General features: G+C 47.3%; 1 protein-coding gene across 1 annotated transcript in view; it reads left to right on the plus strand.

Annotated features, from left to right (window-relative positions):
- The window catches only part of kcnq3 (potassium voltage-gated channel, KQT-like subfamily, member 3), a 536,749-nt gene that overhangs the window by 446,323 nt on the left and 71,545 nt on the right, over positions 1-18,881 (plus strand). The window contains exon 9 of the mRNA XM_078540589.1: positions 12,425-12,447. Coding sequence (XP_078396715.1) covers positions 12,425-12,447 — 23 coding nt within the window. The remainder of the gene's footprint in view (positions 1-12,424; positions 12,448-18,881) is intronic.

The following is an 18,881-nucleotide window of genomic DNA, read 5'->3' on the forward strand; positions in this document are numbered from 1 at the left end:
TGCTGACTACCCATGTACTAATGCCCTCATCAATATGCTGCCTGGCCCAACTCTTGCCAGAAATGTACTTGAGTACCATGGATGCCAAGTTGGACTTCTATAGCAACTCATCATGTCCATAAAATAACTGCTTACACACCCACATTTTACACCACTTGTCTTTTAGATTTCTTCTTATGCTCATATGTGGTATTCACTTTTACCTGTCCCAATAGGGTAGGTACGAATGATGCACTGCCAGATCTAATCGATGTTGCTCTCAACTCAGCCAATGTGAGTCAAATGGAAGAGGCCAAGGAGTGGTTTTCTGACTTTCCACATCTCCTTACAGACAAAGCACTGACTTCCTTTGATGGTGCATGGCTGGGAAGATCAATTTTGGGAAATTGTAACATGCTCCGATATCTGACTGCACTACCAAAATGATACAGCATTTATTATCAATTCCATTCTCATACTGGTTTGTAATCACTCCCAGCATGTTCCATGATGTTGTACATTTGGGTAGTCTATCTTTGACTATTTTGTACATTTGAAAAGCTGCCTTACAGCTGGGAACGCATCTGACTGCATGAACTCTCTTTTGATTATCATGGGTGAGGAGTGACTTCTTAAGGTGCACATCTCACGCTGCAGTAAGGATATACAGATTTCATATGGTTATTTTGTTTGAAGATTAAATGCAAAATTTCTATTTTTCTGTTTATTTTCACAGTTTTTGTTTTAAACCTCTTTTTTTCCGAGCCTAATTGTAGATGAATGCATTAATACTGTCTTTTTTCCCCTCTTTTTTAAATCTAAAGAAAAGGTCAAGGGGATGAAGCTACCAGGTTTGTTGATGTTTCTTCTGTTTCATTTTTGACATTTGTTCTATGAAAGTATACAGGGTCTGCATTGAGGAAGGCTGCTAATTACAAAGTTAGAGGTTCACAGGGTCACCACTTCAGAGTCTCTTTGAGTGTTTATTTCTAAGTAAAACAGATTTCTCATATTGTTGTTCATAGTAAGGCAGTTGTGGTATATGATGTACTGGGCGTACAATGTCACCTAGCAGTTACAGTCAGCAACTGTAGTGTTACGAGTCTCTGTTTACATAGAAAATTCTGATTATCTGAATCTCATTAGATTTCAATATTGGATGGTTGCTTACAATCTTGTCACATCAGGAGAAGAACTATGTGAGTAGAAATGCAAGCATACACAATATTTTTAATATATTAACAGGTGGTGCATCAGAAATTTACACGTCAAGTGATAATGCCATGTGCACTCTTGGGAGAAAATGTTAATATGGGTTAGCTATGAGTTGACATAGTGGGAGGAATTTCTATGTTTACTATTTCCACAACAGTAAAGTGCAGGATACCCAAGCAAAGAGCAGAGTTATACCAATAATAGGGGAAGGAGTAGCAGCAGCAAAATTGGGAGTGCAAATTGCTGTTACAGTAACCAAAGTATTAAAGTGTTTGGTTCTCTTAAAGCATTTCTGTGGTATATTTATCCATGGGTAGTAAACTATGTAACATTGTAACTGTCAGCAGGAGTGTTGTGGTGATCTTGGTTGTCATTGACAATGTTGTCTGTTTATGATGTAATCATGCCGTAAGATTGATTAATAAGATCAATTGCTGGTAAAGAAGGGCAAACTGTGGCTGAGAAACTTGATGGTGTTACAGGTGTTTTAACGGTTTAAAATGGTTGCCTCAGGGTCTAATATGACAGGCAGTGTGCACGTCTCATTCTGCTTCAAAAATGTGCTTATTAAGTGCCATATATAGTGCTTATCCATATTAAATGCAGGTGCTGGATGCCACACACCCCCATTCCTGATTGCCTACAAACTGCCCAGATTCAAAAACCGAATTGGCTGATTTTGCTTCTCTGGGACCTGCAAACTGCTTCTGCAGCCATGACTGGTGTGTGTAGCTTCCTGGTAACAAGCAAATGAGGGCAACAGATCAAATTTCCATGGTCGGGCCCCAGCCTTATTAAGCGCATTTGGTGTGCTTTGCATTAAGTTAGCACCTCAATTCAGTCAATATTCCTCAGTCTGCATCGAGGAACCACTGTGGTTAGATGGGATAGATGTACAAAGCTCGTCTCCTGCCTGAACTGTAACTGGTGGAGTGCCACGTGGATCAATGCTGGCGTGTCAACTATTTACAATCTATATTAATGAATTGGATGAAGGGACAGAGTGCATTGTAGCCAAATTTGCTTATGATACGAAAAAGGTAGGAAAGCAAGTTGTGAGGAGGATACAAAGAGTTTGCAAAGGGATGTAGATAGATTAAGTGAGTGGGCAAAAATTTGGCAAATGGAGTATAATGTGGGAAAATATGAAGTTGTTTACTTTGCAGGAAGAATCAAAAAGCAGAGTGTTATTTAACTGGAGATAGACTGCTGAATGCTGTAGTACAGAGGGATCTGGGTGTCCTTGTATCTGAATCACAAAAAGTTAGCATGCAGGCACAGCAGATAATAAGGAAGGCAAATTAAATGTTGGCCTTTATTGTGAGGGGGATGGAATTTAAAAGTAGGGAAGTCTTGCTACAACTGTACAGGACATTGGTGAGACCACGAACAAAAACAAAAATACCTGGAAAAACTCAGCAGGTCTGACAGCATCTGCGGAGAGGAATACAGTTAACGTTTCAAGTCCGAATGACTCTTCATCAGAACTAAGGAAAAATAGAAAAGAGGTGAAATATAAGCTGGTTTAAGGGAGGGGTGGGACAGGTGGAGCTGGATAGAGGGCCAGTGATAGGTGGAGATTGCGAAAAGATGTCATAGACAAAAGGACAAAGAGGCGTTGACGGTGGTGACGTTAGCTAAGAAATGTGCTAATGGGGACATTAAGGGTAGAAAGCAGGACGAGCAAGGGACAGATAGCCCTAGTGGGGGTGGGGTGGGGGGTGAATCGAAATAGGCTAAAAGGTAGAGAAAAAACAATGGATGGAAATACATTTAAAAATAATGGAAATAAGTGGGAAAAGAAAAATATATATAAATTATTCGAAAAAGGGGGATCGGAAAGGCGGTGGGGATGGAGGAGAGAGTTCATGATCTAAAGTTGTTGAACTCAATATTCAGTCCGGAAGGCTGTAAAGTACCTAGTCGGAAGATGAGGTACTGTTCCTCCAGTTTGTGTTGAGCTTCACTGGAACATTGCAGCAGGCCAAGGATGGACATGTGGGCATGAGAGCAGGGTGGTGTGTTGAAATGGCAAGTGACAGGGAGGTCTGCATCATGCTTGCGGACAGACCGAAGGTGTTCCGCAAAGTGGTCACCCAGTCTGCGTTTGGTCTCTCCAATGTAGAGGAAACCGCAATGGGAGCAGCGAATGCAGTAGACTAAATTGAGGGAAGTGCAAGTGAAGTCCACTGTCATTAACCTGTGAAACTGAAATATCCACTGTCATTAACCTGTGCATCTGACAGCATCCACTGTCATTAACCTGTGAAACTGACAACATCCACTGTCATTAAGCTGTGAAACTGACAGCATCCACTGTCATTAACCTGTGAATCTGACAGCATCCACTGTCATTAAGCTGTGAAACTGACAGCATCCACTGTCATTAACCTGTGAATCTGACAGCATCCACTGTCATTAACCTGTGAATCTGACAGCATCTACTGTCATTATCCTGTGAAACTGACAGCATCCACTGGCATTAACCTGTGAAACTGACAGCAACTCTTGGCATCCATATATGTGCAGCTAAATGCAGAAATCCAGAAGTTTCTGTCAGTGATTTCCCATTCCTCCACAGAGTTTGCTGTTGAAGTCCTTACAGATGGAAATCTTAAGGATCACTTGAATTTGCACCTTTTTATACTTTTGGTTGAAAAAGTTACATCTTGTTGAATGAGGTGTAACTACCATTTTAATGGCACACAAAGTCACAATTACAGTTGAACTTTGGTCCTGAGAAACTAATATTTTATTTGTGAAATGTCAAATTCCCCCGTTTTTGATTATAACTTCATAGATTTTTTGATTTTTTTGACATATGATATTTCAGTTTCTACCTTAATTCCATCTGCAAGCCCCAATCTTTATTTCACTCTCTGTAAAATGACTAAAATGTGAAAGGTAATCAGCATCTTTAGTTACTGGTTTGTTATCAGTGAAAATTGCTTTAATTGGCTTGCTTGATGACATTCCTGGTGCCAGAGATCTGTGAAGAATTTTACAGGCCCGCTTTGGCAGGTTTGCAGGTGCAGGGAGTGCCCATAAAACTCCTTGGGTAGCATTCATGCTGCCTACTTGCCTGCTCTTGACCTGTCCGCGATTTTACATGGGGGAAGGCAAGACCTAGAGTGTTTTATAAGTTTTTTTAAGTTCTCAATCTGACTGTAGGAAGGAGAGAAAGGAGGAAATTGGAGAATTTTCAATGACTCACACTTCCACAGTTCATTGTGAGTGCGCCTGCAGCACAGCATCCTTGCTCATCTTCCTTGAGCTCAATGGTGCTCAAGCGAGTTGATCACACCCTCCTTCACCATCTTTCCTCCATCCCCAGCTCCTTTATATTATCTTAGCTTTTTAAAATTCGTTCATGGGATGTGGGCTTCACTGGCTAGGCTAGCATTTATTGCCCATCCCTAAATGCCCTTGAGAAGGTGGTGGTGAGCTGCCTTCTGGAACCGCTGCAGTCTGTGTGGGGTAGGTACACCCACAGTGCTGTTAGGGAGGGAGTTCCAGATTTTGACCCAGTGACAATGAAGGAACGGCGATATATTTCCATATCAGGATGGTGAATGGTTTCACTCACACCTATCTCAATGAAACTAATTGATCTGGTTGCACCCTAAAAAAAGCTCTACTACGCCTGATATACATTAGGGGTGAGGATACCACCACAAAAGGTTAACTGATTTGACATCATATTTGGCAACCTACATACTACAGACGTATCTATTTGGTATCATTGATAGGAGTGACGGGAACATAGCCCTTGTGGCGACAAAGTTTCATCGCTGTAGTGAGGACACCCTGCATCTTGTGGCTTTACAGTTCATTGTACTAAGTAGAAAAGGTAAAGGACAGGTCCAGCAGCTTAAAACTGGGCATGTCTGAGGAAATGTGAGCAGCAGAACATTTTCAGGAATCTCAGGGTGTGAGTCATTCCTCACTCTTCCGTCAGTATCAAGCAGGGAGGCCAACCCTTGTTCAAGGAAGCCAGGAGCTGCACCAGGCGTGCTTTATAATGAGCCACCATCCATTGAAGCAACAACAGAGGACAGCATGTGCACTAAACACCAAAAATAACACCATATAGACAAATAAGTGACTGCGCTGCCGATGGATCAGAACAAGGTGCCGTAACCCTCTCATGCCCAGTTGAAAATGGTGGTAGTCGATCAAACAACTAAAGAGATGAGGAGACTTAAACCTGCCTCCGATTGACTCTCAGGCAGTGCATTCCAGGTCCTAACCACTTGCAGCATAAAAAGGTTTCTCTTCATATCACCTTTGGTATCATCCTGAAGTGTATCATCCTTCCTAAAACCTGGTGCCAGAATTGGACCCAATACTCCAGTTGAGGCTGAACCTGAAGTGTTTTATAGAGGGGCACCATAACTTCCTTGCTTTTGTACTCTATTGGCAGAATTTTCTGCTTGACATGCGGGAGGGGGGGGGGTGTGTGGGGGGGGGGGGGGGGGGGTTGGCGGGCCCCCGCATGACAGTGTGTAAAATGACGCTCTGTGACATTGGGCGAGCGTCCCAACATCACCACGCGCCATTGTGATATGGTGCCGGGCAGGTGCGCGATGAATTTCGACGCGTGCCCGCCATTAATTAACGGGCTAGTTTAGGCCCTTAAATCGCCAATCACAGTGATTTTCAGCCGCGTGTGCGATCTTCAGCTTGGCGCACGGGCGCAATGAGCAAGTGGGTAAGAGACTTTTTAATAAAACTCATCCACGGGCAGGATAAGAGGGCTCAGTGGGGTTGTCAATCTGGTCTGTGAGCATTTATTGCAGAAAATTTTTTAAACTTGCCTGTGTGATCTGTAACAGTTCAGAATGAATTACAGCAGCTTTCTGTGTACTTTGAACCTTCAGCTCAGCACTGTGCAGTCAGTAATCTTTATCGGGCCTGCAGCTTTCCAGAGGCCTCCCTTTAAACTGGGTATGGGTTCTGACACGTCCACTGGAAGCAGCTCCTCTGAGGAGGAAGGGAGGCTAGAATAAGGAGGAAGCCAGGAGTGGACAATCAGCCTCCAGGGGAGCCACCTTTGGGAGTACAGGCACAGGCACAAGGGGCGCAGGACCAAGAGACAGTTTAAGATGGAAAGGGCCACAGAAGACGCCACTATCCTGCCAGGGTATACAGGTGGCGAAGCAGCTAACTCAATATGACTGAGATGCAGTGCCGAAGGAGGGTCCGACTATCAAGGGAGACAGTCAACTATATCTGTCAGATGATTGGCCCTGAGATCTCTCCTAACTGTGTGGGCGGACACCCCATGCCAGTGGCTCTAAAGGTTACAGTTGCCTTCAACTTCTATGCCTCTGGCTCCTTCCAGGGCTCGGTGGATGATCTTTGCGGTGTCTCCCAATCAGCTGTCCACACTTGTGTCAAGCAGGTTACAGACACTCTGTTCAGACGGGCATTGACCTTCATCCACTTCCACTGTGACCAGGCCAGCCAGACAGAGCGAGCCAGAGGCTTTGCAGCGATTGCTGGCTTCCCCCGCGTCCACGGTGCAATAGACTGCACACATGTGGCCATCAAGGTGCCAGCGGGTGAGCCCGGTGCCTTCATCAACAGGAAGGGCTTCCACTCCATGAACGTGCAGATAGTGTGTGATCACAGGATGCTGATTCTACAAGTCTGTGCAAGGTACCCAGGCAGCTCCCACGACGCCTACATCCTCAGACACTCCCAGGTGCCGGGATGCTTCAGTGCTCCAGCCCGGCTTGATGGATCTCTGCTGGGTGACAAGGGCTATCGCCTCAGAAGCTGGCTCATGACACCTCTCTGCCATCCAAGAACAGAAGCTGAGCAGCGGTACAATAGGAGCCACGCCTCCACAAGGGCTGTGGTGGAGAGAACCATCGGTCTCCTCAAGATGTGCTTCCAATGCCTGGACCACTCAGGAGGCGGACTCCAGTACCCCCCAGATCATGTCTCTGTGATAGTGATAGCATGCTGCGCTCTGCACAATCTTGCGCTGGAAAGGGAGGACGCAGTGGATGATGGAGATGTTGACGCAGTGGATGCGGCTGCAAACAATTAATCCAGCATTGATTCTGAGGATGAGGAAGCACAGGGGAATGATGAGGGGCTGAATGATGACCCAGCACTACACCAAGGAGGCAGGGACACCCGGGAGACTTTAATCCAATGAACCTTCAGCTAGTTCCACATAAATGGATCAGGAGGACCAGCCTTGCCTGGCGCTTCCATAGTCGGCACTTAAGTGCTAAATCTGCCAGGTCATCAGCTGCAACTAAGCTTTGGACATAAACCTCAATGTCCACTCAAACACTCATGACATGTATGTAAAACATACAAATGCAGAACAAAGGAGCCACCCTCAACCATGGTAACACATCTGGTTTCAATTTTCACCATCAGAAGTTCTCACAAAGTCAAAACAAAACGTTATTCATGCAGAAACAAATAATAATTCCCTAATCTAGGGCCAACACAAAAGCACCAGTGAGAAACCCGTGGTGTGCCTAAGGTGCCTTATGCTTACGTTTACGGATGCTACGTCTTGGTGCCGCCCCATTGCTTGGAGTGGCATCTGAGACAGCCTGCTCACTGTGCTGTCCTGTTGGCCTCGATGACCTTGCCGGCCGTCCCCTGGCCCGTGGAGCCTGTGCTGGCCCCGCCTGGGAGGGATCTGCCAGGTCCACAGCTGGCATTTCCCCCGTCGCCGCAGCCTCACCTGGTGAAGTGGTCACTGGGAGAGGAGCGGAGCAGCTGTTGCCCTCATCCAGAGCGCCATGAGAGGAGCCCGCAGATATGACAGGCAGCTGCTACGCCAACGTGAGGTCGCCCCGGACCTCCCTGCTCACCGTCAATGGATGGTCACCGAGCTGGGAAACTTGGTGCCCAGACCATCTCCCACATTGGCAAAGACCAGCTCTGGCCACTGGCGCAGTGAGGGCTTGCAGGTCCGAACGTATCCCCAGGAGAAACTGCTTGTTCTCCTGGAGGCCCCTCTTCACGAGAGTCACTACTCTCTCCATGGAGGAAGCATGATGCTCTGACATGAGGCTCATTGCATCAGTGATGCTCCACGTGGACTCCTCCACCACGGACACCAAGCGAAGCATAGTCTCATGCAACACTCCCAGATGCTCCCGCACACTCGGCCGCATTTCCTGCAGCTGCTGCATCGTGGACGACTCCAGAGGCACATCATCACGCCCTGACTCAGCACGTGCCTGGTCCCCTGCAGTCCTCTGGTTGCTGGCGCCATGGGCACTCTCTGTCGCTGCCAGCTCCTCCAGCGATTGTGAAGTGCCCTCTCCACTGTGTCCCGGGACACTAGCCAATGTTGCAATTCCCATTGAGGTGCTAGTATCTGTGCTCATGCCTGCCTCGCAGAAATGGCGTGATGCAGGTGACAGTTGAGGGCCCTCAGGTGTGAGAGGGGGCATCTGCAATCGATCCTGGTCGCTAGGCTCTGATGATGCTGAAAATAACAACAAGGACAGTGGATCAGTTGGCATCCACACAGTGAGACACTTCATCCCTTTCTCCCAGGCTCATTATACGCTCAACCTTCCAGAACCTATGGAGACGAATATTGGTGGGGTGGCAAATAGTCAGGAGGATACATTTACATTACAGGCGTATACAGACGGGCTGGCCAGATGGCCTAAGGAATGCCAAATTGAATGTTATGTGGATAAGTGTGAGGTGCTGCACTTGGGCAGGAGAAGCAAGGCAGGGGAATACACAAGGAATGGTAGGACCGTGGAAAGTAAAGAGGATCAGAGGCTGTGCATGTCGACCGGCCTGTTCAGGTAGTGGGACAGGTACATAAGGTGCTTAAGAAGGTAAATGCCATACTTGCCTTTATTAGCCGAGGAATAGAATATAGGAACAGGGAGGTCATGTTCCAAGTGCAGAAAACGCTGCCTAGGCCACAGCTATAGTTCTGCGTGCAGTTGTGAAATACGCTTCATGGGAGGGATGTGATTGGAGTGGAGAAAGTGCAGAGGTCGTGGCTGGGTGGAGAGTTTGACTTATGAGGAGAGATAGCATAGACTGGGGTTATTTCCCTTGGAGCAGAGGAGATTGAGGGATGACATTATTGAGCTTTATAACATTATGAGGGGCATAGAAAGGGTGGACAGGAAGGAACTTTTCCCCTTAGTGGAGGGATGAGTAACCTGGTGGCATTGATTTAAGGTAAGGGGCATGAGGTTGACAGGTGAGGTGATGAGGAACTTTTGCACACAGTAATGTGGGATGCACTGCCTGAAAGGGTGGTGGACGCAGAAACCCTCCTAACACGTAATAAGCATTTGGATGTGCAGTTGCGATACCATGGCAATACAAGGCCATGGAGATAGTGGTGGGAAATGGGATAAGGTGACTTTGGAAGGTTCTTGACATGCGCATCTTTGAAGGGCCGAGGGAACTTTGTCTATGACCCACACCTCTGACTCTATCAGTCTGTGAATGAGCAATGTTGCTACAATAACGATTCGAACAATCATCAGTGCTTTGGATGGTGGGAAGACAGAGCGGCTGTCACTGTGGACCTCAAATACCTGGCCGCTCCACCCCAGCCTCACCGACACCTGTGGACCTGGGCGCATGGCGCCTCTCAAGCTCCAGGGCCTCCTGTTCAAAGCGGCTCAAAATCAGCAACTGGGCCTGGCCACCTCCAGTCCACAAACGCTCAGAGGCATTGTGAGCATTTTTCTCCTGAAAAACAGAGAAGACCATTCATTGCAGCTAATCGCACATGGACTCTGCACGCGCACGCCGCACCCCAACCACAATGGCCCATATCAGGCCTCCAGTACCTCCTCTCCCCTCTACTGCTGATCAGTCACACAAAGATAGTACGCCTGCTCCCAACCCCCCCTCTCCCCCACCCTCCAACGGCCACGTTGGACACATTCTGCATCCATCACTTTAGGAAACACACGGTCTTAGTTCCCATAGCAAGGAGGCGCAACTACATGCAGCGTCGAGGGCAGCAGATGGCTCTTGACCATGAGACATTGAGGCTCCCCTTCCACAATCTCATCATTGTGAATAGGACATGTGTTGGAGTTCTGAGTATGCGTCTAGCTGCATCTCCTGCAGGTTGTCCCCAGACTAGTCATGTGCGACTAACAGCAACACATGGTGCAGGGGAGAACTCATCTCATCATGTACCACTCAGGCTGATCTAAGCATGGGCACTATCTGCTTGCCCACCCAGCGTACGAGAAATGCCCAACATGATTCAATGCAGTCACGACAGTAAGACTTGGGTAGGGGGGCCTCAAAGGCTAAGGCTACCTGCTGGGTTAAATGCCCAACACCAACATGGTACTCACCCTTCCAGAGCGCAACAAATCATTGAAGCGCTTACGGCACTGGATCCAGGTGCACCGCACCATGTCTTGGGAGCTCACCACCTCCGTCACCCCCTCCCAGTCATGTTTCATCATGTGGGGGGGGCCTCCTCCTCCCATCCTGGGGGACCAACACCTCCTGCCGTGCTACCACCTCCTCGAGGAGGGCAGCAAGGCAATCATCAGAAAAGCGAGGGGCTGGCCTACCCTGCAGCCTGCCCTGCTCCTGTGGCAGATCCTGCAGCCTGCCCTGCTCCTCTGCCCTTCCCTCCAGTGTGCCCTGCTCAGCCGACCCCCTGTTGTGTGACCTGCAAGTGGCCATTGTGAGCAGCCTACAGGTCTTCTTTTAAACAGACTGCCAGGTTGCCATTGGACCTGGCAGTCTGTGCATGCCCTCCACAGCCTGCACACTCCCGCTATTCACGGGAGTCGGAAATGCTTTGGGTGGGCCTTAATTGGCCTGCCCGCACAAAATGGCGGCGCGGCTCCGATTCTGGGCACCGATCGGGTCTGCGCCCACCCGCGGCCGCACCTTCTCCGCCCGCCCGACAGGCAGAAAATTCTGCCCTATGTTTCTATTTATAAAATCCAGGATTCCATATGAATGCAAGAGATAAGACTAAAGTACCTACAAGAACCCAAAGTTCCATGTGGATGATCCAAATTGGCCTCTGTTTGGATTCCCCACCATCGTAGCTGTCAGTGGTTCATTAAGACACAGCTGAGTGCTCTGGATACTCTGGGTATAGTGAAGATTATGGGCTGGATTATATGCTGAAGATGGGTTCCCCACAGCCTGGTGTAAGCGTTAGGTGCAAGGCCGCCTCCACTCAGCCAGCCTCTGCTTTAATTGACGAGTCTATTAGGACGCGAGACTTCCATTGTTCCCCAGGAGTAAGTCCCATCTCATAAAGTTGCTGGCCAATTGCAGGCTATTGGGCATTAATTAAAAGGCATGAATTGCCCACTTGGTCTCAATTGGACGATGGCAGTGGATGGCCCACCCGACGCCTCTTCTGCCACTTGTAAAATCACAGCAGGGCGGGGGCAGGTGAGCAGGCCGTGAGTATGCCGCCAATAGCACAACACCCTATTTTATGGTCCACCCACTTGCTTTCCCACCCGCAGATGGCCTGTAAAATCCAGCCCAATGGGCCCCAAAAAACCCCAGTTGTAGTGCTGCGAGGTAAGACAAATAGTGGCCACTACAATCCTGTTATCATTCTTGCACCCATCAACAAAGTGATGGAAGAAGTCATCAATAGAACCTTAAAATGACACTTACCAATAGTTTGCTCACTGAATGTCTCAGTTTCAGAAGTCATTACAGCCTTCTTCAGTCATGAACATGAACTAATTGTGTAAAGGGAGAGGAAAGAACTCTCAACATCAAGGCAGCATTTGACCAAATAAGACACCAAAGAACCCTGGGATAACTGAGGTCAATGTACATCTGCTGGAATGGGTTCTGCTTCCATCCCATGTGTTCATCTCAGATATGCCCCAAAACTTCATCTTTGGCCTTGTTTATTTGCTTGATTACATGCTGTTCTCGACAAAGTTATTCCTAAGAGTATAGGAATATACAAAACCAGAGAAGACCGTCTGGTCAGGCTTAGAGTTCAAAAAATGAGTACAACCCTCACTACCAATTTGTCTCAATTGATTGCTTCCAATCTTAGACTCCTCAGCCTTCACCGTGCTATCTGACTGCTTAGCTGATATTGGAAAAGGGGCTTCCACTATACACTCTGATGATTTTTAATCACATTGAAGTTGCTAAGAATGAAAATTGCCCTCATTTAGTCTTGAGCAAACACATCGCCTTGGCCTCAAAGTCAGCCAGACTGCTGCTACCTTGTTTAGAATAATAACAGAAAATTCTGGAAAAACTCAGCAGGTCAGGCAGCATATGGGGAGAGAGAAACAGAGGTAATATTTCAGATCGATGATGACCCTTTATCAGAAATTGTTTGGCTTCTGCAGAAAGCTGACAATTCTATTGAGGGTTCTCAATGCCCTTAATTCCACCCCATTCCTGGAGGCTCACTCAGGCTGACCCCAGTGTGCATGATCTTGTTTGATGCTGATCTGGCCTTCAAATATCATATCCTAATTGCCATCAAAACCAATACGTCACTTCAACAAAATCATCCACCTGCACTCATACCTCACTCCCAACCAGTGAAACTCATATCCATACCGTTGCCATTTCCAGATTCAATTACTACAGTTCCCCAAGTTCTGTCCTTCACAAACTGAAACTTGTCTAAAAATGCGCTTCCTGCATCCTATCCTACAGGTCTTTACTGAGGCAGGAAGGGTGAGGGTGAGGCTGAAAATACACAAAGAATCCAGCAAGGCTGGGGACATGGTGGGCCTGCTGAACTTAATTTTTCTAAGCTCCGTTGCTACCCAGCAGCCAGCCAAATGGCCAGTGGGTGGGAGGGTACACCAGCTGCAGAAAGCAGGATGGTCCCCAGAAATCAGGAGGTTGGAGAGGCCCCCAGTCAGGCAAGAAGTGAGGTTTGCATTCAGACAGTAAGTGAATCCTACAATCAGAAGGGCAGGGAGAGGCCTGCAATTGGGTGGGCAGAGAAGTCAGCAATCAGGTGAGGGGGTGGAGAAAGGCTTACATTAGGGAGTGGGGGGGGTGGGTGGGGGGGGGGGGGGGGGGGGCAGAAGCCTATAATCATGAGGGGGAAGATGGCTGCAATCATGAGGGGGGAGCCCATGGATTGAGGCAGGGTGAGGGAGGCCTGCAATCAGGAGGTGGGAGGGGTGGGCAGGGCTGAGTGATTCAGGGAGTGCCCGCAGTCAGGAGGGGGTGGGAGGCAATGATCAGAAGAGGCACGGGCGAACTCTGTAACCATGGCTGAGGGGAGGCCAGTGCTTAGGGTTGAGGTGACCAAAGGCTTCCTCGAGAGTCTGGCAGAGCATTCTGCTTCCTTCAGGCCCATGGAGCATGTTAAAGAGGAATTTCATTTTTGGAGGCAGCAGCTCCCACATCCCTTTCAATGCTAGGTTTTCCGACCTATGGGAAATCTGTGCAGCAACAGTAAATTTTAGAAAGTAGATCTCCCAATTGCACTGTGCTAACCCAATTAAACAAAGTAAATAAAACGTGCATCACATCTGTGGAGCAACACTTGGACATCTCAATATCCACCGCCATAGAAAAGGTAACAAAAAATGGGCTTTTGCTTGGTGAGTTAGGGTCATGTAAATGACCTCAATACTCCAGCTGTGGCTGAACTAGTACATACGAACATACGAGCATTCAAATTAGGAACAGAAGTAAGCCATTCAGCCCCTCGAGCCTGCTCTGCTATTCAATAAGAGCATGGCTGATCTGTTGGTGTTTTGAATGCCACATTCCCATCTACCTCCGATAACCTTTGATTCCCTTGCCTAACAAGAATTTATGTACCGCTGTCTTAAGAATATTCAATGACCCCGCCTCCTCCATCTTCAGAGGCAGAGAGTTCCAAAGTCACACAACCCTCTGAGAGAAAAAAATTCTCATCATTTCTGTCTTAAATGGGCAACCCCTAATATTAAAACAGTGACCCCTAGTTCTGGACTCACCCACAAAAGGAAACATCCTTTCCACGTCCACCTTGTCAGTACCTTTCAGATCTTATATACTTCACTCAAGTCACCCTTTGCTCTTCTAAACTCCAGTGGTTGCCCAGTCTGTCCAACCTTTCCTCACAAGACTATCTGCTCATTCCAGGTATCAATCTAGTAAACCTCCTCTGAGTCGCCTCCAGTGCATTTACAGCCTTCCTTAAATAAGGAGACCAAAACTGCACACAGTATTTGAGATGTTGTCTCACCATTGCCCTGTATAAATGAAGCATAACATCCTTACTTTTATGTTCAATTCCTCTCATAATAAAGGATAGCACTCCATCAACCTTCTTAATTACTTGCTGTACCTGCTTACTAACTTTTAGTGCCTCATGTTTTACAAAGGGTTAACATCACTTCCTTGCTTTTGTATGCATGCATTTCTTTAACAAGCCAAACATCCAGATGCTTCTTGAGCAGTGGTCTTAACTTGTCCTGCCAACTTCAAAGACTTGTTTCATATACCCCAAAGTCTCTCTACCCACACTCTTTTAAAATTGTGCCATTTACCTTATAATGCCTCTCCTCATTCTTCCTATTAAAATGAATCACTTCACAGTTGTTTGTGTTAAATTTCAAGCAGGTCAACAACCTTCTCAGCTCCTAAAGAGTGAGTGACAAGCCTCAGCTCCCTTTGGGGAGGGGGGTCAAAAAATGGATAAGTGAGAGGGTGCAGATGCCAGGGAGGGATAGCCCATCATTTTGGTGGTAATGGGTTGAGGCTGCAGCATCTCCTGGGGAAGGAATGACTGCAGCACTGTAAGAAGGCACATGCCAGGCATTGCCAGGCTCTCATAAGCCTAGTGCCAAGTGCATGTCATTGGCCACAGAAGCTGCAGCAAGCGTGCAAAATGATTAGGTGTTGTGTTTCCTCCAGTGTGGAGACTAACATCATTCTCCTGTGTTCCTGCAGGAGAAAATGGCCCAGAAGGACAGAAAGAGAGAGAGTCCGGAGTGGTGATGGATCCTGGTCATCGCCATCCTGACTCCCATAGAGGAGGAGGCTCTAGAGCTGGAAAGATTTCAGGGTGGCCAGTCCTTCGATGAGGCTGGAGTTCAGTCACAGGAGGATGAGCAACCTCATGAACAAGTACAAGGGGAAGCATCGGGTGAGCATGAGGGATAGTGTTCATACGTCCTCCAATGTGCAGACATCGATGTGAAGAGCAGCAGATTCTGTGGGCTCCTGTCTGGAGAGGCGAGAAGCACTCATCATTCTGTTCCCTCTCACAGATCCACGGGAACAGAGAGCTGCCATCTCAGGAGGCCATTTATCCACCTCTGAGTAGGAGGAGGGGACCTCAGAGGGTGCAGCCTTATGCTATTCCGCTGCACTCTCCAGCAGCACGGATACTTTCACCTCAGTTGGTATGTGTTCATGAATAGATTCTGTCTCACAACCTGGTAGAAGCACCACAAGTGCCTGAGCAGCTGTCAGAGGCTGTGACAGCCGAGACCACTTGGAGAAGTGTGGGAGGCCAGGCCCATGCTGAGCCCTGTGCTGATGACATACCTCTGAAGCCATCCGTGAGGGGAACATGCTGGAAGTCTAGCATAATGTGTGTGAAGACCGGGCAGAGCTTCCAGAAGGGACCCAGATCGTGGCTCGGACAGTGAGGGCATGAGTGCTGCGATCTCCCTCTAGTCTGCACACATTGCCTCCTGCCTCAAGAGGCTGGCAACTGTCCTGGACAGCCAGATCCAGCAAACCAGTCGGTGGATGCTGGAGATAGACACAGATCTGCACATCAGCACCTTGTCCATGAGCTCAATGGCAAGACAAAAGAGGGATGAGGTTCCGCCAGGTCCCTGTCCTTCTCAGGTCAGTAGGGAAGTACAAGTGTGCCTTCAAGGGAGGAGGAGTGGCTGCCTTCTGCTCCTGGGAGCTCCTCTCAGGATGCTTCTCTCAGGATGCTCCAAGCGTGGACAGCACTTCCTCAGCCCTTCTACCAATGACACCAGGACCTCCAAATGCTGTGGTGACTGAGGGGGGTCCTACACCTGTGCAGGAGCCCCTCAGCATGCCAGGGCCCAGCAGGCCTCAGGCAGCCAGAGGATATCCAAGGTCATCCCTGGCGATGGGCAGCAGCCTACCTCCACTTCAGCGGCATTGAAGGGGAAGCACCACACAAAGGCACTCATAAAAGAATTAAGAAAACACACTTGGGTCTCATGGGTGATTAGACAGTTAATGATTCTCTGCTTGTTTGTGATGATTAATGTGATAAATATATGATTCAGTTTATGAAAATTTCTGTCCAGTATTGTGGTATGTGTTGGCCCATAGGCTGGCTGGGGATGACCATGGCATATATGTTCATCATTTGTGAATTGTAGTAATAGCAGGTGTTAGTGACCAAAGGGGTCTGAGCTTTACAGCAGAGATGATTGGCATTAGTGTGCTTGAGTGTGGATCTTTATTTTGGCTGGTTGACTGCAGTGCAAGGGTCAGGTCAAATGAATGAGTGTAAGTGCCTCCAAAGCCTCCCTTGTACCTAAATCTTTGCGTCCTCCATGTGGCCACTCATGTTATCTATCAGGATGCTGCAGCCTCCTCATCGTCCTCCTCTTCTGAGGATGCCCCAACTGTATTGTTCCTTAATTCTAACCAAATAGATTCTCTCTTTGAACCTACAAGTATATCATGTCTTTCTAGTTCCAATGCCTTGGGGCATTTTACCACATTAAAGGTGCTATATAAATTGCTATTGTTGCTTCAATAGTATCTTTGATCAATACTGAAAACCCCACCACCTCTTTTGCTTTCCTATTTTTCATGAATACATTGTAGCTAGGAATATTAAATTCCTATTCCTCCTTAGTTTGAGTCACTTCTTCATTATTACCACAATGTCTTAATCACATGTGGCTACTTAAGTGCCTGCAGCTCACCGGCCTGTATCTCCTCTCTAATGCTTCATCATGGTCCTATTTTCCCTATCAAATTAGTGTAGACCCTTCGAAAAGCACAGGTTGATCACCCTGCAAGGGCATTGGGCCCAGCGCTGTTGAGGTGCAACCCATCCATCTTCTCCAGTTTCCTCCTGCCTCAGAACTGGTTCCATTGCCCCAGCATCTGAAATCCTTCCCCCGGCATAATTTCTCCAGTCATGCATCAACCTGTCTTATCTTATTACTTCTATATTCACTAGCATGTGGCACCAGGAGTAATCCAGAGGTTATCACCTTTGAGGCCCTGCTCTTTAACTGCTTCCCTAGCTCCTGAAACATTGTCTGTAGGACCTCAACCCTTTCTCTACTTATGTGATTGGGCACACATACCTTTCTACGTCCATCTCTCCTTCAAAATGCCTCCTTCTTTTAATCATGGGTGGAATTTAACAGCCCTGTTGTGTCGGGGGTGGGGCCGTAAAACGTAGCGAGCTGTTCAAAAGTTCATTGACTTTGGCGGTACTGTAAAATCCTGCTGGCGTAAAATTCCACCCCATGTGTTTACCCCTTTCCCCAGCACTTCTTATTTTTGTCTCTGTGAACCACTTTGGCATATAAATCCAGATTGTTGTTAGTAACACAGAGAACCCATGTTGGATTGTTCATCCTCAGCTACACTTAGGGAATGAGGTGTGGGGGGGGCAGGGGAGGGGGGTGATGTGGTGTGCAGTGTCCCCTCTAAACTGTGCGTCTGTGTAGTCATATAGTAAGCCAGAAGTTACCATGCAGGCCATGCACAAGTCATTCCCTTTAAGACACCACACGTGCATAAATGTGAAAAACATTAAAGGTACCGTGTACTGAGATGGACAGGCCATATACAAGAAGTAAATTAGATGGGGTGTTGCTGGGGAATGGAGGAAAAAGCAAAAGGAAAATAATTTTAAAATGTAATTTACATCCTAACAAATAATGAATAGGTAATGTCACTAATATGTCCAGCTCTTTGCTATTTTTAGCCTCTGCGTGAAGTCTTATGTCTACTAAATCACATCCAACTGAGCCAACATTTTACTGTTTGGTTATCCTGATCAGTGATTACTTTAGGACTTTGGCAAAATGATCAACTCTCACTTCACAATGTCCATTAATTGATGAATCACAACATTCTTATTTCACTGGCAACCTCATGACTAGGTATTTCCTCTTTATCTCACTGACATTACTAAGCTTAACTAGGACATTCCGGAAAAAAAAACCCTAACTTATTTCCTTCACTATTGGCCACCTCCCAAAATCCTTGCTTCATCCACCCTCACCCATAACAAACAAGTGTGAGGAACTCATGGATATCTGTCCCTGAGTAATGACCATCTACTCAGCTGCCCCTGCTGTTTCTCCCTTTTTCTTCGCTCTACCTGTGTTCTCTCTAATATCATCTTGTTGAGTTGTCAAGGCTCAGTTGGTAGCACTCTCGCCTCTGCGTCAGAAGGTTCTGTGTTCAAGTTTCACTCTAGGACTTCAGCATAAAAAATCAGTACCTTGCCAGCCTGGTGCAGTACTGAGGGAATTCTGTGCTGTCAGAGGTGCTGCCTTTCAGATTAGAATTTAAACTAAGAACCCATCTGTCCTCTCAGGTTGATGTAAAAGATTCCACGGCACAAATTGAAGAAGAGCAGGACAGTTATCTCCTAGTGTCCTGGCCAATACTTATCCTACAATCAAAGGTATTGTCACATTGCTGTTTGTGGGATTTATAGGCTGAATTTCCAGGTAAACCCCTTCCCACCCCCAAGTCAGGAATGGAGG

This window comes from Cetorhinus maximus, chromosome 4, assembly GCF_964194155.1.
Source record: "Cetorhinus maximus chromosome 4, sCetMax3.hap1.1, whole genome shotgun sequence".
In the NCBI taxonomy this organism is placed as follows: Eukaryota; Metazoa; Chordata; class Chondrichthyes; order Lamniformes; family Cetorhinidae; genus Cetorhinus; species Cetorhinus maximus.